The sequence below is a fragment of the Heterodontus francisci genome, chromosome 14 (genome assembly GCF_036365525.1).
Source record: "Heterodontus francisci isolate sHetFra1 chromosome 14, sHetFra1.hap1, whole genome shotgun sequence".
In the NCBI taxonomy this organism is placed as follows: Eukaryota; Metazoa; Chordata; class Chondrichthyes; order Heterodontiformes; family Heterodontidae; genus Heterodontus; species Heterodontus francisci.
Window position 1 is genome coordinate 21,693,712 of NC_090384.1, and position 23,281 is coordinate 21,716,992.

The 23,281-nt window shown below is 45.9% G+C and overlaps 1 protein-coding gene across 1 annotated transcript in view; it reads right to left on the reverse strand.

The window, feature by feature from the left end:
* LOC137377255 (protein FAM180A) overlaps nt 1-22,248 on the reverse strand; it is an 86,380-nt gene extending 64,132 nt beyond the window's left edge. The window contains exons 1-2 of the mRNA XM_068046799.1: nt 21,944-22,248; nt 17,487-17,572 (exon numbers count right to left, since the gene is read on the reverse strand). Of these exons, the coding sequence (XP_067902900.1) occupies nt 17,487-17,572; nt 21,944-22,040 (183 nt within the window). The 5' untranslated portion in view covers nt 22,041-22,248. The remainder of the gene's footprint in view (nt 1-17,486; nt 17,573-21,943) is intronic.
* Nucleotides 22,249-23,281: the final 1,033 nt, after the last annotated feature.

Sequence of the window (23,281 nt, forward strand, 5' to 3'; positions counted from 1 at the left end):
CAAACCAGTCCAACTACATCTGTTTGTGTATTCGGCCACCTTATCTGTTAACCTGGAATGCTAGCCTTTCCACCTTCAATGACTGGTAATCAAAAGTCCATTGTGGATATAATTGGAGCAGGGAATAGCCCCTTTGTCCTTTGAAGTACTGTCTGTTGATATGCTATTTTTTCTCTCCAGTCAAAGTCTCCAATTGTTTTTTAAAGCAAGTTCTTTCTTCACCAACAACAGTTTAAAATCAATGTTCATATGGCAAAATAAATTTTCCTCATTCTTGGCACGTGGGGGGCTTGCCTGACAATAGGATGGAGCAGTTAGTACTTCAGAAGAGTCATGGTAAAACAGAAAAGCAGAGTGGGACAGGAAGGAACAGGGAGATTACCAGTAGGTAGTCAAGATTAGTTTATTCACCTTGACAGGCTGTGAAATCAGGTCCTGGATTCTGAACTACAGAAACAACAGAATCTCCCATGGACAAAATTTAATTTGCTCACTAATGCTAGTGACAAAATCAGATAAACACAATTACAAACAAAGAGCACCCTTCAGTTCCTTGAATAAAGCAATTCGCTTAAATTCACATATCTATATCTCAGTCTATCATTGTTGATTCTGATTCAGCTCTGACATGATAATTATTACCAAAAAGCTTTTCTGCAAAAAGTTGAGTGGTGTTACTGCTTGTATTATTCAGTTACAAAACGTTTAGTCACTATCTGTAAGATTGTATGCCAGACTAACCAATTTGTGTCCAAGCCAAATCTCTTATCTGTTGACAAAGGTGAACTCTTAACGTAATGCAATTATAAGATACAGTCAATTTTCAAATGAGATTGGCCTCTCAGGTTATCTACCCTCAAACTATGCACATTTTATGTGATGCACATTTTACTTATTGATCTTTGACATACTTGTAAAACATTTCCTTTAATCCAATTTGCAGCAAAAACCATCAGTTAATGACTGTTTCTAACATGGTCATTGAAACATAATACATTTTTACTGTGTCTTCCCCGACAGTTTATAAAACTACAAATGCAGCATTGATTTTGTTAAGGAATCATAGCCGGTTCATCATAGATTAAGGTTTATTAAAGATATCCTATTGTATATGGGTCAGCAGCATCCTGTTTCTGACAAGATGACTCCATTACAGTGTACTCTTGTATTCATGACGAACTTACAGGGCTGACTTCTGGAGATTCCTTGGATTTTCTTACCTGTTTTCCCTTCAATAGAAGTTCTGAAACAATGTGATTCCATATGCATAGCAACAGAATTGCAATATTTATATTGAAGTAAAAGTCCACCAACTTTCAACATGTCACTGAGCTTATGTCCTAAGTGAAAGTAATGCATGCCAGAGCATAGAAATCGAGACATTCTCTAAGTGATTTTTGCTATTTTAAAATGAGTTTACATAACACAAGCCTTTAAACTTGTGTTTTAAAATAACCTAGCTGCAAGATTATTTAATAACACAAGGTTAAATGCTTGGAGCAGGGTGTCCAACCTTTTCGCATGGGGGGCCATGTTACAATTTTTGTCTTATGTAGGGGGCCAGTCAGACAATTTCAGAAAGATAAAGACATTAAAAATTTATCTCACTGTCAATCAAAACAACAACAAATGTGCAATTTTGTGAAGAACCTTTAAATGAGAAGACTAATTTATTGACCTGCTTTCTCATCACTATGTTGGGCACTGATTTAATGGGATACCTGGCATTTTTTTTGTTTGCACAAATAGTCAATGTTTGCCCACACACTTGTAGCAAAGTGGAGTATTCCAGATAGGAGTGATCTTGATTGCGCTCTCTCCCTCTCTCTCTGTCTCTCTCCCCCTCCCTCTCTGTGTTCTTCTGCTCTGTGTTCCTCCCTGTGTGTTGTCCCCATTATCTGTGTTGTCCCCCCTGCATCATTTCCCCTCTCTGTGTTGCCCCCCTGTATTGTTCCCTCCCCTCTCTGTGTCATACCCCCCTGGTGTCGCTCCCCCCCTCCCATGGCATCCTCCCCTTTGTGTTGTCCCCCTTTCTCTGTCCCTCTTTCTCTATGACCCCCCTCTCTCTGACCCCCCCCTTCTATCTCTCTTTCCCCTTTCTCTCTCTCTGATCCCCCTCTCTCTCTCTCTCTCTGCCCCTCTCTCTCTCTATACTTCTTCTCTCTTTGCCCCGTCTCTCTTGCTATCTGCCCCCTCTCTCTCTGTCCCCCTGTCTCTCTGCCCCTCTCTCTGTCCTCCCTCTCTCTCTGCCCCCTCTCTCTCTGTCACTCTCGCTCTCTGTCTTCCCTCTCTCTCTGCCACCATTTCTCTATGTCTCGCTCTCTCTCTCTCTGTTCTCCCTACGCCCCCACTCCCCACCCATCCCCACACCCCCTGACAGTTGCTGAGAGCAGAAACAGCTGTTTCCGAACTCCAGACAGATTTGAGATTTCCGGCCAGCTTTATAAAAAGAAAAATCAGGATGTGCCGTAAGACCGTGAAGCTGTCCAAAGTACAGAAACGGCTGTTCCCGTTCTCAGCACCTGTCAGCTGTGAGACTGGCAGCTGAAATTTGATTCAAAGTTGGTCTAGTTGGGAAGAAGAAGCCAATGGGAAATTTCTCATCCTTGAAATTACCAGGCACGGACTTCAAAGATTTTTTACCATGTACACTGGTGTTGTATGGGCACATTGCTGACCCCTGAGCCTACTCCAGCTGCTCCTCCTCTTCATCCTCCTCCTCCTCATTCAAGGATGGCCAGCACTTGCACCCAACAACTCTCTTCAGTTTCTCTGCTCACTGCATCACCATGTTGTGCAAAGTGCACAACACAACCACTATGTGAGAAACCCTTGAAGGTGCATACTGGAGGGCAGCCCCGAGAGATTACAACACCTACAATACAACTTGAGAAGTCCTATGACCTGTTCAATAATTGCCCTGGTGGAGCCCTGGCATTGCGTGATATCAAGAAACGACTGAAGGCACTGGATACTGCAAAGGCTATAGGCCCTGACAATACTCCAAAAATAGTACTGAAGACCTGTGCTCCAGCACTAGCTGCACCCCAGCCAGGCTGATCCAGTACAGCTACAACACTGGCTTCTAGCCAGAAATGTGGAAAATTGCCCAGGTATGTCCTGTACACAAAAAGCAGGACAAATCCAACCCGGCCAATTACCACCCCATCAGTCTACTGTCAATCATCAGTAAAGTGATGGAAGGTGTCATCAACAGTGCTATCAAGCGGCACTTGCTTAGCAATAACCTGCTCAGTGACACTTAGTTTGGGTTCCGCCAGGGTCACTCAGCTCCTGACCTCATTACAGCCTTGGTCCAAACACGGACAAAAGAACTGAACGCAAGAGGTGAGGTGAGAGTGACTGCCCTTGACATCAAGGCAGCATTTGACCAAGTATGGCATTAAGGAGCCCTAGCAAAACTGGAGTCAATGGGAATCAGGGAGAAAACTCTCCGCTAGTTGGAGTCATATCTAGCACAAAGGACGATGGTTGTGGTTGTTGAAAGTCAATCATCTCAGTCCAAGGACATCACTGCAGCAGTTCCTCAGGGTAGTGTCCTAGGCCCAACCATTTTCAGCTGCTTTATCAATGACCTTCCTCCATCATAAAGTCAGAAGTGGGGATGTTCGCTGATGACTGCACAATGTTTAGCACCATTTGCGACTCCTCAAATACTGAAGCAGTCCGTGGAGAAATGAGGCAAGACCTGGACAATATCCAGGCTTGGGCTGATAAGTGGCAAGTAATAATCGTGCCACACAAGTGCCAGGCAATGACCTTCTCCAGCAAGAGACAATCTAACCATCTCCCCTTGATATTCAATGGCATTACCATCGCTGAATCCCCCACTATCAACATCCTGGGGGTTAGCAATGATCAGAAACTGAACTGGAGTAGCCATATAAATACCGTGGCTACAAGAGCAGGTCAGAAGCTAGGAATCCTATGGTGAGTAACTCATCTCATGGCCAGAATTTTATGCCACCCCAGTGAGCCGGATGGTGGCGGGAGGGGTGGCATAAAATTGAGCGGGAGGCTCCAGGAGCCCTTCTGAACCCGCTCCCGCCTCCGCCTAACTTTACATGGGCCGGGGGGGGGGGGAGGGGGTGATGGTGGAGAGTGAAATGGGCCACTTAAGGGCCTTCGCCCACCTCCACGGGGACGGGGATTTTACCCGTGGCAAGTGGGCGTCTGGGAGACATGAAAGGCTACCCAGTGAAATCCGGCGGCCTCTCAGAGCACCGGGGGTCGGGCAGTGACGGTAAAATGGGCAGAGGTTGTCCGATTGAGGGCCGACCCCACTTCCCCAACCACCCCCAGGGCCCGGGATGCCCCCCACTTCCCCTCAAATGACCACCCTTACATCTCGGGGCACGACCGATTGGCCTGGTGAGGCAAACCCCAACTTACCTGGACTCCTGGCTCCATGTTCTCGGCTGGGCTGCCGTCGTAGCAGTGGCCACCGCACCAGGTGGCGCAGCTGGGAATAAGAACTGCCGGCCCGATGATTGGCCAGCAGCTCAATGATGGGGGACATCCTCCCTCAAGGGAGTGGAAGACCCACCTCGGAACAATTAGAGTCCAGGGACCTGATAAAATGCGGGTTGGATCCCCGGGCCAGGCTGAAGCGGGTTCGCCACCGACGTTTACATTGGTGACTAGCTGCCATCCAACCAACATCAAATCCAGCCTCCTGACTCCCCAAAGCCTGTCCACCATCTACAAGGCACAAGTCTTGGATGGAATACTCTCCACTTACCTGGATGGGTGCAGCTCCAACAACACTCAAGAAGCTCAACGCCATCCAGGACAAAGGAGCCCGCTTGATTGACACCCCATCCACAAACATTCACCCCCTCCACCACCGGCATACAGTGACAGCAGTGTATATCATATACAAGATGCACTGCATCAACGCACCAAGGCTACACAGACAGCACCTTCCAAACCCGCGACCTCTACCACCTAGAAGGACAAGCACAGCAGTTACATAGAAACACCACCACCTGCAAGTTCCCCTCCAAGTCACACACCATCCCGACTTGGAACTATATTGCCGTTCTTTCACTGTCTCTGGGTCAAAATCCTGGAACCCCCTTCCTAACAGCAATGTGGATGCACCTACCCCACATGGACTGCAGTTGTTTAAGAAGGCAGCACACCATTACTTTCTCAAGGGCAGTTAAGGATGGGCAATAAATGCTGGCCTAGCCAGCGATGCCCACATCCTATGATCGAATAAAAAAAACCCACCAGCACCACCTTCACCACAAACACCCCTATCACCAGCACCGGTACCAACACCACCACCCCTTCCAGACAGGTAGCCTCTGTTGCTGTTCACCTGCCTTTGGCAAGATCGTTCAGAGGTGGCAATGCGTCAGGGTGCTGACCCTACCTCTATTCTCTGATTTTGCTACCAGTCCTACCTTCAAACCTGCCTCTGCAGAGCTGGGAAGATTTCACCCACTGTCAGCAGCAGACGTGTGATGCCCAGGACCTGACTACAGTGCTGCAGAATCTTCAATAATCTCATTAGGCCCAGCAAGGTGAGTGCTATACCACTTGCAGGTGGCATCCATCACTGTCTGTCCTCCCTCACATCCACCCACACACCAGTAGTTCCACACATTCCTTTCTCTCCTGCCACCTCCCCAAACCTCCATCTCAACTGACAACACTCACTCTCATCCTCATCCTATTGCCCTGTCACACCCATCCCTCACTGTCACCCTCCTCAAATGTTATCATTCTATCCTCAGTAAACATCCCACTTCTCATACTCGTAACTCTCTGCCTTCTCTCCTTACAGGGGAAGAAATCCCACAACTCTCGGGAGAGACAGGGAGCATTGGGGTGGACCTGCAGCCTTAGCCACCCTGACTCCTGTGGGGGAGGATGGCCCAGAGATCAGCAGGGTGGCACACAGACAGGGCATCAGCGCTGGAGATATGAGATGATGCACTGCACTTGGGACTTAACAGTCACTCATGTTTAATTGATGTCACCACAAACTGAACTGTCATGATAAGCAGTCTGCTGAGTTTGTACCTTTTCTCAATGTCACCACTAACTCATTTCTTTCATCTCCTACAGGTATTGGAGCATTTTCTAAGGGAACAGGCCAAGGAGTTCTCAGAGGAGGGCGAGCACTTGGAGGATGTGAGCACCCTCCGCCAGTGCAGATACATACACCTCAGTAGGTCCTGCTTTAGAGGTAGATAGGTTGTCACATGGTGAGGAACACATCACAGGTCAACAGGAGCAGGTGCTGGAGACAGGAAATGCAATGGAGTGACCCCATCGGAGGGCACAGGGCATTTCAAGCTCTGCTCAGCTGGATTTATGCTGAGCCTTGGAGGTCACGGGTGAAAAGGGAACTTGTGGAGTAGCAACAGGAAATGTGTGTGCCTCTGTCAGCATTTCCAGAGGAAGTGCACACCCTTGGAGAGAGATTGGAGGAGTCCATCTCTAGCAGGAGTGCCATGATGTCTCAGGCATTTGTGCTGATGTCCACCTCCATGAAAAGAGCGGCTACTTGCATGGTCACTCAGTCACACAGGCTGCCGAGTACATGCTGACCCAGACCAATGGCCTACACACTCTGACTGCCACTTTACACAGGATGGTGACTCGACACTATCTGACAGGCAGCCAAGTGCACTCTAGCTCTTGGCTAGCAGGGAAGTGCAGGTTGAGGGAAGATGGAGAAAGGGTACATGAGAATGAGGACTCTTCTCAAGGTGCTTCCACTTCTCATTCCTCGCCCTCCTCCCCCCCCCCCCCCCCCCCCCCACCTCAGGTAGAGCCACACATGCTGCCTCAATGGTCGTCTGCCCTTTACGCCAGTCTTTGGTGGGGCACCTCACAGGCTCCAAAACCCAGAGGATGTCCACCATGGGCATCTCATGTCTCAGAGCAGGGGAATAAGCAGCCTGTCTTCAGCCCAACTGAAGTCACAGGGGTTGTACCACGCAGGAGAGAGAGAAAGCGAATAAGAAAAACATCTTAGTTGCACAAGGGGATTCAATTGGGTGCTTGTACCAATGTTACTTGACTTATAATGATGTTTATTGCAATGAATGAAAGACTTTATTAAACTCTTCATTCTCGTGGTCTCTTCTTTGGTGAATGTTGCTCCCCATTCACCCTAGAGAGTAGACTTCAGGTAAATGTTATGGTAAGCCATTATGAAGAGGAAAAGGTTTGAATATGATATCTGTCCAGTTGAATGTTGGAATGATATGTGTTTTGTGGGGACAGAAAGCACAAGGTTTCTGATGGCATTCTCTGATGGATTTACACACACATATTAAATGAAGGGTGCCTGGATGATTCCATTGTGGGTTTCTCTGGCAGCCAGGTGTGCTGCTGCAGGCATCATGGCCACATCTGGTTCTTCTTCTCCATCCTCCTCCTCCTCTATGGATACTGACCTTTCTGCACCTTCCTCTTGCTGCAGCTCCAATCCTCTCCACATCACATTCACACCTTTTCCTTCTCATAATGGCTTAGCATAACATTCACCTGAAGGATATTGTCCAGGGTGAATGGGGGACACAACAAAGTAAAGACCGTCAGACTGAAGAGTTCAAATAAAGTCTTTCATTCATCGAAAAAAACATTAACATGACACCATAAATATTGTTCCACACACCCAAGTGCACTATTTATTTTTTCCCATCCACTTCCTCTTACATGATGCAACCCCTGTGGCTGCAGCTGAGCTGGAGACAGGCTGCTTGTTCCCCTGCTCTGAGACACAAGATCCTGTGGCAGATGACCTCTGGATGTTGGAGCCTGTGAGGGCTCTGTCAAAGACTGTCCCACCTTTACCTGTGCAGGGGCAGATTCAGTCATCAGTACAGGAAGCAGCTTCTGGTGCTCTGACTGAGGGAATGGGTGTTGGTGGGCAAGGATTAGAAGAGGGCATGCTTGAGAAGAGCCCCACTGTCAAGTGACAGTGACATTTGTCACAGATTATTGTTTCTATAAACTTCCTTACCACTGAGGTTAAACTAACTGGTCTGTAGTTGCTGGGTTTCCCCTTACACCCATTTTTGAACAAGGGTATAACATTTGCAATTCTCCAATCTTCTGACACCACCCTTGTATCTAAGGAAGACTGGAAAATTATGGCCAGCGCCTCCACAATTTCCACCCTTACTTCCCTCAGCATCTTGGAAGCATCCCATCAGGTTCTGGTAAGTTACCAGCCTTAACTACAGCCAGACTTTCTAATACCTCCTCTTTACCAATTTTTAGCTCATCCAGTATGTCAAATTCCTGTGACTTTGGCAGCATCTTCTTTCTTGGTAAAGACAGATGTATTCATTTAGTCAGCCATGCCCTCAGCCATCATGTGTAAATCCCCTTTTTGGCTTCTGGCTCTTACTGGCATTTGGCTCTCAGAGAGGGAAGCCCTGTTGGATCGGATGAAACTTCCTGGGGAAACCCTAAATTCCTTCAGCCTTTGTGGAGCAAATGGGACATCGCATGGTGACACAGAATAGAATCACGGCCATTTACGACACAGAAAGAGGTCATTAAGCCCATCCAGTTCATGCCGGCTCTGCGCGGAGCAATCCAGTCAGTCCCACTCCCCCACTCGATCCCTGTAACCCTGCAAGTTTATTTCTGTCAAGTCCTCATCCAATTTCCTTTTGAAATCATTGGTGGTTTCTGCTTCCACCACCCTTGTGGGCAGCAAGTTCCAGGTCATTAACGCTCACTATAGTAATAACAAAAAAAAATTCTTCCTCACATTCCCCCACATCTTTTGTCCAAAACCTTTGATCTGTGTCCCCTAGTCCTTGTACCATCAGTTAATGAAAACAGTTTTTCCTTGTCATAATCTTGTACATCTGTATTAAATCACCCCTCAATCTGCTTTGCTCCAGGGAGAGCAACCCCAGCTTTTCTAACCTCACCTTGTGACTAAAATCCTCCATCCCTGGAACCATTCTGGTAAATCGCCTCTGCACCCTGTCAAGAACCAGAATTGGATGCAATAGTCTAGTTGGGGCCTAACCAGAGCTTTATAAAGGTTCAGCATAACTTCCCCACTTTTGTACCCAGTGCCTCTATTTATGAAGCCTAAGATCCCATATGCTTTACTAATCACTCTCTCAATACGTTGGGTCAAAATCCTGGAACTCCCTTCCTAACAATACTGTGGGTGCACCTACCCCACATGGACTGCAGCGGTTCGAGAAGGCAGCTCACCACCACCTTCTCAAGGGAAATTAGGGATGCCCACATCCCATGAATGAATAAAAATAATGTCCTGCCACCTTCAAAGATCAATACACATTCACCCCAGATCCCTCTGTTCCTGTATACCTTGATGGGGTGGAAAGTGAGGACAAGGGGAATCCTGTCACGGTTCTGGGAGGGAGGGGAAGGGGTGAGGGTAGAGGTGCGGGAATATCCATATCCAAAGGATCATCCTCCGCCATTTCCGCCACCTCCAGCGTGATGCCACTACCAAACGCATCTTCCCCTCCCTTGCCCTGTCAGCATTCCGAAGGGATCGTTCCTTCTGCGACACCCTGGTCCACTCCTCCATTACCTCCACCACCTCGTCCCCGTCCCATGGCACCTTCCCCTGCAATCACAGGAGGTGTAATACCTGCCCATTTACCTCCTCTCTCCTCACTATCCCAGGCCCCAAACACTCCTTTCAGGTGAAGCAGCAATTTACTTGTACTTCTTTAATGTAGTATACTGTATTCGCTGCTCACAATGTGGTTTCCTCCACACTGGGGAGACCAAACGCAGACTGGGTGACCGCTTTGCGGAACACCTCCGCTCAGTCCGCAAGCAGGACCCTGAGCTTCCGGTTGCTTGCCATTTCAACACTCCCCCTGCTCTCATGCTCACATCTCTATTCTGGGCTTGCTGCAGTGTTCCACTGAATATCAACGCAAGCTCGAGGAACAGCATCTCATTTACCGATTAGGCACACTACAGCCTGCCAGACTGAACATTGAGTTCAATATTTCAGAGCTTGGCGGGCCCCCCATTTTACTTTTAGTTTTAGTTATTTTTTCTTTTTTACATTTTTTACAATTTTCTTTCTTTTGTTTATTTCATTTCATTGTAATTTGTTCAGTTTGCTTACCCACTGTTTTTTTTTCATGTTTGTACTTGTTACTGTTCAATCTTCAGTTCGTTAACACCTTATCTGTGCTAATGCTTTGTCTTTCAACACACCATTAACATATTGTTTGCCTTTGCTCCATGACCTTTTGGTCTGCTATGTGGCCTTGTCTAATCTACACCTTCTCCTTTGTTATCTCTTGCCCCACCCCAGACTCATTTGCTTCTAACCTGTGACTTTTCTAATATTTGTCAGTTTTGAAGAAGGGTCACTGACCCGAAACATTAACTCTGCTTCTCTTTCCACAGATGCTGCCAGACCTGCTGAGTGGTTCCAGCATTTCTTGTTTTTATTTCAGATTTCCAGCATCCGCAGTATTTTGCTTTTATATTATTGTACTCTATTCTAGCCTTGCCCTGTACCTCATATAATCACCCTCTTTGTCCCTAATAGGCCCCACTCACAGAATCACACAATCGTTACAGTGCAGAAGGAGGCCATTCAGTCCATCGTGTCCACCGCACTGGTTCTCTGAAAGAGCAACTCCCTCAGTTCTATTCCCCTGCCTTCTCCCCATAATCCTGCACATTCTTCCTTTTCATGTAACAGTCTAATTCCCTTTTGAATGCTTCAGTTGAAACTGCCTCCACCACTTTCTCAGGCAGCGCATTCCAGACCTTTACCACTAACCACTTTATGTTGACTGCCATTTTATTCTCACATTCTCTCTTTGCCAGTCTTATTTGCCTTTTCATCTCCCCTCTCAATTTATTGTATTTGGCTTGGTCCTCATTTGAAGATTTCACCTGATGTGCATCATACATCTTTTTTTTGTTTTCTCATAATCTCTATCTCCCTTGTCAACCAGAGCCCTGTTTATGGACCCCTACCTTTCACCTTGGTTAGAATGTTCCTAGCTTGTACCTGAAGCATTGCTTCCTTAATGATAACCCATTGTTCTGATACAGCTCTTCCTGTCAGTCTTTGGTTCCATTCTATTCCAGCTAGTTCCCTGCTCGTTGCACTGAAATTATCCCTCTTCCAATCTAGCTGTTCTAACTTATCATTCCATGCTTTTCTGCCACGATGATCACACTTACTCAATGCTCTCCCACAGACACTTGGTCCACTTGGCCCATCTCATTCCCCAGCATCAGATCCAGCTATGCCTCCTTTCTATTTGGGCCAAGAACATACTGATCAAGGAAGCTGTCCTGAACACAATCCAAACAATCCTCCCCCTCCTTACCCTTTCCTAATACTATCCCGATTGATATTTGAATAATTAAAGTCCCCCAATATCAGCACTCTATAATTTCTGCACATCTCTGTAATTGCCCTGCAAATTTCACCCACCTCCTATTTGGAGGTGTAAGATTATTCAGCTACTAAAAGGTTACTAACCAGAATACTAATTGTTGAAATCCAGCTATTACAAACTAACAACTAACTTACCGTTAACTAACATTTAACTTTATTAGAACCCTTCTTTGTAGCATGGTTAAAGTGGAAAAACTTCGGAAATAAGGCACAGTATAGACAAGATGTTAAGGTAGAGGGATTCTGGGAGATTATGTCAAGTTTTACAATGCTTACTTGCAGTAAAAGGGTGAGGCCATGAGAGAGAGAGACCAACCAAAAACTTGAAGACTAAAAGCTGTAAGGGAAAGAGTCGTGTGCTCTGCTGTCCAGTTTCTAATATGGGTAGTATCGGTGTTAATTACTGCCTGAGTTTGAGACTATGGTTTATCTGAAAACTTAATAAACTTGTCCTTACCTTTATCTCAATAAAGTCGATTCATAACAAGCTGTTCTGCTGTCAAGTCTGTTCCCACCTTAGAAGGGGTATAAAACACCCCAATCTTATCAAATCTTACAGAGGCCTGTAGAATACCCCTAGTAGTGTGATCATAACCCTTTCACTTCTCAACTCTAACCAAATGGATTCTGTCCTTGCCTCTTCAAGGACATCCTCCCTTTCCAACAGTACAATTCTTCCCTAATCAGGACTGCCACCCCGCCTCCCTTTTTTGCTTCCCTATCTTTTCTGAACACTTTGTATCCTTTTATATTTAGCACCCAGTCTTCACCATTTTTCAGCCACATATCCATTATTGCAGCTACATCAGATTCCCACATGGCTATTTGTGCTTGTAGCTCACCAACCTTATTCACCACACTTTGTGTGTTTACATACATGCAGTGTAATCCTGTCTTTGCATTCCTCGTAGCCCTTCTCAGTCCACTCCTATCTAATATGGAACTACTCTCTTCTCTAATACTGTCCAACACCCTTGCATTATGCCCCTTATTCCTTTTTTCTACTTCTGTATGCTGCTTCCCATCCCCCTGCTAATTTAGTTTTAAATCATCCCTTCTCACACTAGTGAACCACCCTGTGACAACATTGGTCCCAGTCATGCTGAGGTGCAACCTGTCCCTTCTGATTAGGTGCTTTCTGCCCCAGAACTGGTCCCAATGACCCAAGAATCTGAAGCCCTCTCTCCTGCAGCATACCTCAAGCTAAGCAGTGATCCTCCCTGTCTTATTTCTACTCTAGCTTGTGCGTGGCACTGAGAGTAATCTAGTGATTATCATCTTTGAGGTCCTATTCTTTAACTTCCTTCCTTGCTTCTGAAAATATGATCGTAGGACCTCAATAACTGCCCTTGCTATGTGGTTGGTACTAATGTGTACCACAACATCTGGCTCACTCCCTTCCACTTGCAGAATATCCTGCACCCTCTCTATGATGTCCTTTACCCTGACACCAGGGAGGCAACACACCATGTGGGTCATAATGACAGGTACAGAAATGCCTGTCTTTCCCCTGACTATGGAATCTCCTATAACAACTGCATTTGTACACTTTGCTGATCCCTCCTGTACAGTCCCTTGCCCATTGCCGCCACGATCTGGACTGCACTCCTTCAGGGTTTCATCACTCCCAGCATATTCCACTGCTGAGTATGGGTTTGAGAGTGGCAGACACCCCAAAGATGCCTGCACTTCCTGCCTCTTCCGAGTCTTCCGGATGGCCACCCACCTACTATTCTGGATTCTCACTGCCTTTGGGGTGACCACCTACGATCCAGGAAACTCTCCTGCTCCCCGATGCTCTGCAATGAGTCCAGCTGCCCGCCAAGCTCAGAAATCCTGAGCTGAAGCTAAAGCAGCTGGGGACATTTCCTACACACATGGTCGCCCTAGACACAAAGTGTCATGAAGTTCCCATATGGTGCAGGAACTGCAAGCAACAGGTCACAACTGCCCATCTATGATTTTAAAAAAGAACTCTATTCCCTATTTAGAATCTAGTAGAGGACTAAACGATTGCCGGATTTCAAAATGGTCCAGATACTGGACACAGGCATTGACACAATGCAAGGGTTAAAGTCAGGCAGAAAGAGGATGAAAGCACCTTTAGCAGATCTGGCTATTACAGGAGAAGACTGAATTGGAATAGGAATTGGAAGCCCAATGAGAGGGGCTGGTTCTGGACTTAGTTTCAAAGAATGAAGCTGGACAGGTAGAAGGGGTATCAATTGGAGAGCACTTTGGTGGAAGTGATCATAATTCAGTTAGATTCAGGATAGTTTTGGAAAAGGTAAACCAGGAATAAAAGTTCTCTATTGGGGAAAAGCTAATTTTACTATGCAAAGGCATGATTTAGCTAAAGTGAACTGGAAACATCTATTTGAAGATCAATCAATGCCAGATCAGTGGGAGGTATTCACGGAAGAGATAGTGAGGGTTGTCAGGCAAACCCCACCTGCCAAGACTGAGGCACACATTATTTTGCCACATGAACATTAAAATGTAAAAAATTACAATCTCAGACTGGAAGTACATTTGCATAATTCAAGACAATGTGGAAACAAAGGGAGCCTGTCCCTGTTTCTCCAATACACAGAAGTGGGCAAACCCGTTCTAGTCACATGTCTAGCAGGCTGGAGCTTTTGGATTTGAACTTCCAGCAAAGGATGTTGAAGTCACTGTTCCATATAGTCACATGACTAACCTGCTGGGCACCCTGGGAGCTTTTTGAATTTTAAACTCCAAACAAAGGGATTTGAGGTCAGAGACAAAGCCATAAACACCTCTCTTGGAACTGAAGCAAGAATTACAGCCTCTCCTATCTGCCTGCCTTCATGTCTTCCCATGGAACTGAATCTTGTGAAAACCCATGAAACTCAAAGAGAGAAAGATTTGCCACGTGAACAAAGTTTTAAGAAGATTGCTGGGCCCTAACAAAACGTAAGACTATTTCTTCAATCAAGGACTACAGCGAGCTCGAGAAACCAGTAACAAGATATTGCCTCAAACTGTTCTACTTATCTTTTCTTCTGCTCTTTTCTGTCCCTATTTTGCATGTTTATATCACCTGTGCATGCTAGCATGGGCACGTCATATATCCGTAGGCATTAACCATATTAGAGTTTAGGTTTAAGGTTTAATAAATTTCCTTTTTCTGCTTTAAACCAAAGTAAGCCTGTTTGTGCTCAGTTATAACTGGAAACTGTGAACAAGGATTCACAAAAAAAGGGAGCTCAAAACACAGTGTGTTTAAAAAACAAAACCCTGTTACAATAAGACCAGGTAAAGACAGCAAAAGACCCCTAGACATTGATCACCTGGTCATAACAGGGTCCAGAGCAAGTGTGTTCCCTTAAAGAATAAGGTGGGACTAACAAATCCAGAGACATTGAATGGCAAGGGCTTGAAGAGGATAAGCAAAAAAGGGCTCAATACTGCAGAAAACTGAGGGGAATGTAGGAGCAAAATTAAAAAAGAAATTAGGTAAGGAAAAAGACAGCAGGAGAAAATACTAAGTAAATTCAATGGTCGATGGGGTTTTTGTGGCTGGAAGACTGTTTCCAATGGGGTTCTGCAGGGCTCAGTACTAGGACCTATCCTTTTTGTGATATATATCCATGATTTGGACTTGAATATAGTGGGTATGATTAAGAAGTTTGCAAATAATACAAACATTGGCTGTGTGGTTGATACTGAAACCTGAAGACTGCAGGAAGATATCAATGGACTTGTCAGGTGGTCAAAACAGTAGCAAATGGAATTCAATCCAGAGAAATGTGAGGTAATGCATTTGGGAAAGGCTAACAAGGCAAGGGATTACGCAATTAATGGTAGGATACTGAGAAGTGTAGAGGAACAGAGGGACCTTAGAGTGCATGAGCACAGATCCCCAAAGAAAACTATATAAGGTGGTCGAGAAGGCATACAGGATACTTGTCTTTATTAGCCAAGGCATAGATTATATGAGCAGTGAGGTTATGTTGTAACTGTATAAAACACTGTTTAGGCCACAGCTGTAGTACTGCGTGCAGTTCTGGTCATTGCACTATAGGAAAGATGTGATTGCACTCGAGATGGTATAAAGGAGATTTATGACGATGGTGCCTGGACTGAGGAATTTGAAGAAAGATTAGATAGGGTAAGGTTGTTTATTTTGGAACAGAGGAGGCTGAGGGGAGACCTAACTGAAGAGTATAAAATTGAGGGGTCTAGATCGAGTGGACAGGAAGGCCCTATTCCCCTTGGTTGAGGGGTCCATAACCTGGGGCCGTAGATTTAGAGTAAAAGGTAGGAGTTTTAGAAGGGATTTGAGAGGGATTTTTCACCCAGAGGGTGGTGGGGGTTGGGGGGAGGGTCTGGAATTCACTGCCTGAAAGGGTGGTAGAGGCAGAAACCCTCATAACATTTCAACAGTACTCGGATGTGCACTTGAAATGCTGTAACCTACAAGGCTACGGATCAAGAGTTGGAAAGTGGGATTAGGCTGGATGGCTAATTGTCAGCCAGAATGGACACCATGGGCTGAATGGCCCTCTTCCGTGCTGTAAATTTCTATGATTCTAATGAGTGAATAAATCCCAGGACTGCCCAAGGTGTGACTTAAAGTATTATTGTGATGAACTGTCCAAAGCGAAGAGGCAGGGTCCTTGAAATAATACATGACAGAGAATTCTGAGGTAGAGGGTGAAAATAATTATGAATCTGAACAAAAATTACATGTCACAAGAAGTTTTAGTCCTGGGATTAATGTGTGTTAGTCGGGGACTCACTCAACTGTTAATTATATATAAATTGTATGTAGATGGTGGGAATTAACTGAATTCACTTGAACACATATAAAGAGACATTTCTTGAAACTGTGGTGTGGTTGAGTTAAGAGGTATATGCTTATAATGTTTCACTCTGCAAATAAATGTAAGACTGAGTAAAGTTTGGTTCCAGTACTGTCCTTCACATACTGGCATTCCGGATTATAACATAGAAGAATTTTGGATTCCCCTTTGTTAGTTGTCAGTCTCTTTTCATACTCTGTCTTTGCCTCTCTTACTTCATTTTTCACTTCCCCTCTGAACTTTCTATGTCACCCTGGTTCTCACTTGTATTATCAACCTGACATCTGGCATATGGACTCTTTTTCTGCTTCATCATACTCTATCTCTCTTTCATCTTTCGGGGAACTCTGGCTTTGATTGCCCGACCTTGCCCCCTTGTGGGAATGTACTTTGACTGTACCTGAACCATCTCCTCTTTAAAGGCAGCCCATTGTTCTGTTGCAGTTTTGATGGACAAGCTATGATTCCAGTTTACCTGGGCCAGCTCCATTCTCATCCCACTGAAATTGGTCTTTCTTCAATTGAATATTTTTTACTATAGATTGCTCCTTGTTCTTTCACACAGCTAAGCTAGACCTTATGATAGAAATATCACTGTTCCCTAAACATTGTCCAAATGACACCTGCTCTACTTGACTGACCTCATTCCCCAGAACCAAATCCAGCAATGCCCTGTTCCTCGTTGGGTAAGAAATGTTCATGCGCATCTTGCAGATGTATATGTAGCTATGTACATGACTGCATATAGATGTATGCATCTGTGTATGTCTGTGCCAATGTGTGTATATGTGAATATTTAGGTACATGTACATGTGTGTAGGTTTGCCTGTGTGCCTATATGTATATGTGGGCATGTACACCTGTATGCATGTGCCTGTATGTGTGCACGAGTGAGCGCTATACATGTGTAGGTGAGGAAATGTGTCTGTGCACATGTTTGTATCTGCTTTATAATGTGTGTTTACATAGGTGTGTATTTGTATGCACATTATTTATGTGTATTCCTCAGTCTGTGATACCATGTGCATACCTGTGCACTCTTGTGTTGTACCCATAATATCAATATATGTATGTGTGTCCAATATGATCACACAGGCCTGCATGTGAATGCATGTGTTTTCACATACCTGTGCACCCATGTCTGTCTCTACGTGTCTGAGTGCAAGCCTGTTTGAATGTGTCTGTAAGTGTATACATGTGACATTGCCTTAGCAGAGTGTGAGGAACTATACCTCATACATCAGGAAGGTATCCCCAACATTGCGATGAAACACAATTGGTGCTTCTTGAATGGATTGATGTTGTCCCCAAAAAGAGTCTGCAACCAAACAACAATTAATTACCACAATGCATGACAGTCTGATTAGATTAGATTAGAGATACAGCACTGAAACAGGCCCTTCGGCCCACCGAGTCTGTGCCGAACATCAACCACCCATTTATACTAATTCTACATTCCTACCAAACATCACCACCTGTCCCTATATTTCCCTACCACCTACCTATACCTATACTAGTGACAATTAATAATGGCCAATTTACCTATCAACCTGCAAGTCTTTTGGCTTGTGGGAGGAAACCGGAGCACCCGGAGAAAACCCACGCAGACACAGGGAGAACTTGCAAACTCCACACAGGCAGTACCCGGAATCGAACCCGGGTCCCTGGAACTGTGAGGCTGCGGTGCTAACCACTGCGCCACTGTGCCGCCCTTTTAGATAGTTTACTGCCATTTTCTTAGTCCCATCCCCCACACATTAGACACATCAACATCAGTTCATCCAACAAAACCCCAGAAAATCCAGAGTCAGACATCCGTATGAATCCTGTAGCAATTACAACTTGTGGGAAAATATGGTCCATATTTGAAGTGTGTGAGTAAATACTGTCAGTGGTTAACATCATTGGATACTACTCAGTAATTTAAGTTACTATGGGAACAACATTATAGATACACAGGACTGATTCCTGCCCAATTAATCCCTGCAGGAACAGTGGGACAATACTCTAGTTGTGAACTCCATATCCTAATTGACGGTATTGCTGAGGCTTTCCCTGGAGCAATGCCTCCAGGCTCCCTGACCAATTAGAGAGGGTGGGTGGCATGACTAATTTCTAATTAATCATACTGAGACATGGGTTACCAGAGCTCACCAGAGGCTGAGTTTTCATTGACATGAAGAGGCGGGACTGGCTGTGGGCATGCTGGCAACTTTGTCCTACTGGCTGGCATGCTGGTCTGCTGCCATCTTCCTGTCTCCAGTTTATTTTCATGGAGGCTGCTCTGGAGGGGTGACTGTTACCTGCCTGCCAAAGGAGGGTAGCCAATTAGGTCAATTAAAGTGCTTATTGAGGGACTCAGCAGACACCACCTGGAATTTTCCAGATGGGAGGTGGGCTCTCTGCTGAGGATGAAGCCTGGCTGATGGATGGACACTGCCTCCTGGAGGTTGACCCTCCACAATGACAGCCTGGCAGCTGTGGCCACTTTTCCTTTTTTTAGAATTAGAATTAGAATATTACAGCGCAGTACAGGCCCTTCGGCCCTCGATGTTGCGCCGAGCTGTGAAACCATCTGACCTACACTATTCCATTTTCATCCATGTGTCTATCCAATGTCCACTTAAATGCCCTTAAAGTTGGCGAATCTACTACTGCTGCAGGCAGGGCATTCCACGCCCTTACTACTCTCTGAGTAAAGAAACTACCTCTCACATCTGTCCTATATCTATCACCCCTCAACTTGAAGCTATGTCCCCTCGTGTTTGCCATCACCATCCGAGGAAAAAGACGCTCACTATCCACCCTATCTAACCCTCTGATTATCTTATATGTCTCTATTAAGTCACCTCTCCTCCTCCTTCTCTCCACGAAAACAACCTCAAGTCCCTCAGCCTTTCCTCGTAAGACCTTCCCTCCATACCAGGCAACATCCTAGTAAATCTCCTCTGCACCCTTTCCATAGCTTCCACATCCTTTCTATAATGCGGTGACCAGAACTGCACGCAATACTCCAGGTGCGGTCTCACCAGAGTCTTGTACAGCTGCAGCATGACCTCGTGGCTCCGAAACTCGACCCCCCTACTAATAAAAGCTAACACACCATATGCCTTCTTGACAGCCCTATTAACCTGGTTAGCAACCTTCAGGGATTTATGCACCTGGACACCAAGATCTCTCTGCTCATCTACACTAACAAGAATCTTCCCATTAGCCCAGTACTCTGCATTCCTGTTACTCCTTCCAAAGTGAATCACCTCACACTTTTCCGCATTAAACTCCATTTGCCATCTCTCAGCCCAGCTCTGCAGCCTATCTATGTCTCTCTGTACCCTACAACATCCTTCGGCACTATCCACAACTCCACCGACCTTAGTGTCATCTGCAAATTTACTAACCCACCCTTCTACACCCTCTTCCAGGTCATTTATAAAAATGACAAACAGCAATGGCCCCAAAACAGATCCTTGCGGTACACCACTAGTAACTAAACTCCAGGATGAACATTTGCCATCAACCACCACCCTCTGTCTTCTTTCAGCTAGCCAATTTCTGATCCAAAGCTCTAATCACCTTCAACCCCATACTTCCGTATTTTCTGCAATAGCCTACCGTGGGGAACCTTATCAAACGCCTTACTGAAATCCATATACACCACATCCACTGCTTTACCCTCATCCACCTGTTTGGTCACCTTCTCGAAAAACTCAATAAGGTTTGTGAGGCACGACCTACCCGTCACAAAACCGTGCTGACTATCTCTAATGTACTTATTCTTTTCAAGATGATTATAAATCCTGTCTCTTATAACCTTTTCCAACATTTTACCCACAACTGAAGTGAGGCTCAGTTTTTAAGTTTTCTAAAGTCTTCAAAGGTCACCTCCATCTTGAGGGACTGTCTCGTTCTCCCACTACATCGACAGCTCCCCCCTCTCCTGGTCCACAGCCTCAGGCACTCCAATTGGCTCTCCCGGGTGTGGAGCCCACCCTGCTCACCACCCTTAATTGGACAGGGATCCTAGAGGTGGCCTCTTAACAGGACACCCCCTCAAATTGCCCTCAGGGTCCCGCCATTGGCATTTCAGGGTTCCCGATCCACATTTCATCCCAACAGCAGGATAGGGACCTGAAAACTAAAATCCATCCCCAGCAGTTGAAGGTGCAGCAACCACAGGAATGGCATGAAGACTGGGGAAGGCTGCTCCCCAGGGCTCTCACTCTTACCTGAAGGTCCTGCAGTGGGATCTGAGGATTGCAGTGAGGTGAGCTCTCCCAAGGACAGGAGGCAGAGGACAACCTCTCCAAACAAGCAGGTAAGGATGGAAGTGATTGAGGAAGTCAGCAGAAGAATTGTGGTCCCTCCAACCTCGAGACAGTGCGCAAAGAGGATTCAGGACCTCAGGAGGGTGGGAATGGTGAGTGGCATAACACTTTCAGGTGCCAAGGCCCACATGCTGACTTTCCCAGCATTCTCCTGTACAGCACTGCTCACACCTTGCAGATCCACTCATTCCTCTCTCTCCAGGCACCTCCTCACATCTCCGTCTGAACAGCCAACACTCAATACTCACCCTCGGCCTATTCTCTCCTCACACCCATACCTAACAGTCACCCTCCACAAATGGTGTGGGGTTGCCGAGGCTCTAGAGCTGCCAGCCCTGCGATTGGACCAGCGGCATTGGGAGATTACCTGCCATCCTTAATTGGACAGTGGCCTCAGAGGTGGCTAATTAACAGACGGTCTCCAGAGAAAATAGCTCCTTCAGTCCGGCTCCCGGTAAGTTCAGGCTTGGGACCTCCATTTAGTCCTGACATTGGAGTCCAGAAACCCATGGGGAAAATCCTGTCCTCAGTTTCACTGAAGAAGCTCTTGTCACTGTGTGCTTGCCTCATCACCCTAGCAGGGGCAGACAGAGTGGCTCTTAATTGTCTTTTTAATCACCTCAATACTTCCATGCTAGACCCACAGGTGTTCCCGGCTGAATTGGAATCTGCTGTGGGGAAAACTGGAAAAGGGCAGGATGATGTTTGGATCCCAACCCAGTGTCATTTTTCTGGGACTTTCCTGCCCCTCGCACACTGGAACCTGGCTCCACGTAGCTGGAAGAACTCCGCCCACCATGTTCACTGTGGTGTGTACGGTTGTGGGTGTGCAGGATCCAGTGTTTGTGAACTGATACAATGCAAGGTTGATTGAGGACCCTGTTGACTGTACCCAGTACAGTCCCTAAGGCTCAGTTCTGAGAACTGAGGACGGCTCGTTCTCCCCAGCTCAATTGTGAAATGCTGCATAAAAGCTTGGCAGCATTTGCCTGGTTGCTGTCACACAGTAACTTGTTAAACTGTAACAGAGTAACACAGCTCTTTTTGCTCCATTGATTTCCCAAACTCTTCCTGATCCACCTGTCTTCCCGGTAGTGTTGGAGCAGAGGTGAGGTAAAGATTCCTCACTAGCCTGGCCAGCTCTCCTGTACATACAATGACCAGCTGAAGTGTGGTGTTGGGATTTTCTTCAGCCCAGGTGCCTGGCATTCATCCCACTGTTACAGAAGAGAAACTAATGGGCAGAAAGTAACTGTTCCGCAGTAGGAAACTTTCAGAAGGAATGAGATTGGAAAGGAAGGCTGGGCTGTAGGAGCGGAAAGTAATGGTAAAGAAATCTCAACGCAGAGTATAGAAGAGCTCACCTGCATCATTCTTCAGGCTGTGTGTTGTGCACAGACCCACAGTGCATGAGAGACAGATCATCAGAGACCAGCACAGTCTCGTTGCCATCAGTATCATCTTCAATCACTCTGGGCTGAAAGCTGTCACCTTTGCAACACTCTGAACCTTCACTGTTCCTCTTCTCTGACACAGACTGACTCTTTAACACATTCCTACTCACTGAAATCACTCACACAGCTTGGCAGCAACTAACTGGGACTGAGATTCAGGACGAGGCCCTGGCCAGTAACACTCTCTCTCCTGGGCCCCTGTGTCTCAATCCATTTTAAATACAACTACACTGTCAGTAGGACTGATCCTCCAGACCTCCTGGCAACAGTGTAACCTTAGCAACAGAGGACAGGAGGTGTGCTCTAGTACAAGGAGTAATCTATTTCGAAACTACTTCTATTTATCACAGTGTGACAGTTAAAGAACAGCGATGAAGGTGGAGGTTATTTACAGGTTTAGAGTATGCACCTACATCACATTTTTGTTGGAAGTTACAAACAATCACTTCATGCTGTCTGCTAATTAACGTGTTTACAGTGTGCAGCAAGCACTAACCACATCGTAGAGTACTTCTATTTTTTTTTGTAAAATATATTTTAAGGACTTATAGTTGAATTATGGACATTGATTCATCTGGAATCTTGAAGATATGTTGAACTTTGTGGGTTTTTTAAAAAAGAAGTCACCAGAAGGTTCCTGGATTTGGCTTGTAAACAAGTTTTACTGGAAGGCACCTATCTGTGGATAATCACCCAGCAGGGGTTATTTTTGACTTGGGGATATGTTTACAAAGAAGTGACGGGTCAAGATTTATAGAGGTCAGGAGACTTGACTTTACATAACTGGACTTGACATAACAGGTCCAAAATAGTGAGAGGCTAGCACCAGTTAAAACTAGCCTGCACTACTTAAAGACAGCCTGCAACTCTTAAAGCGGGTGCATTGTGGCTGGAGCAAGTGCTGGGAGTCATGCTACAACTGATTCTGACCCCAGAAAGACTGAAGAATGGCCCAATATGGCAGATAACAGGCTCCAAGATTTCTTGACATTGCACGGAGGCCTTGGTTAAAGAGATGCAGAGGAAGAGGGATGTGCTACATCCACAGACTCTAAGTAGGTCATGGGAGCAGATAACCGTGGAGCTCAATGCCAGCAGTGTAGCTCCAAGGACCTGGATACATTGCAACAGGAAGTTCAATGCCCTCACACAAGTGGTCAAGATCAGTGTATGCATTTTCAAATCCTACCAACTGCACCACAAGCCTCACACCACTCAGTTCACCACACTCCTCCTGCCCCCTCCCTT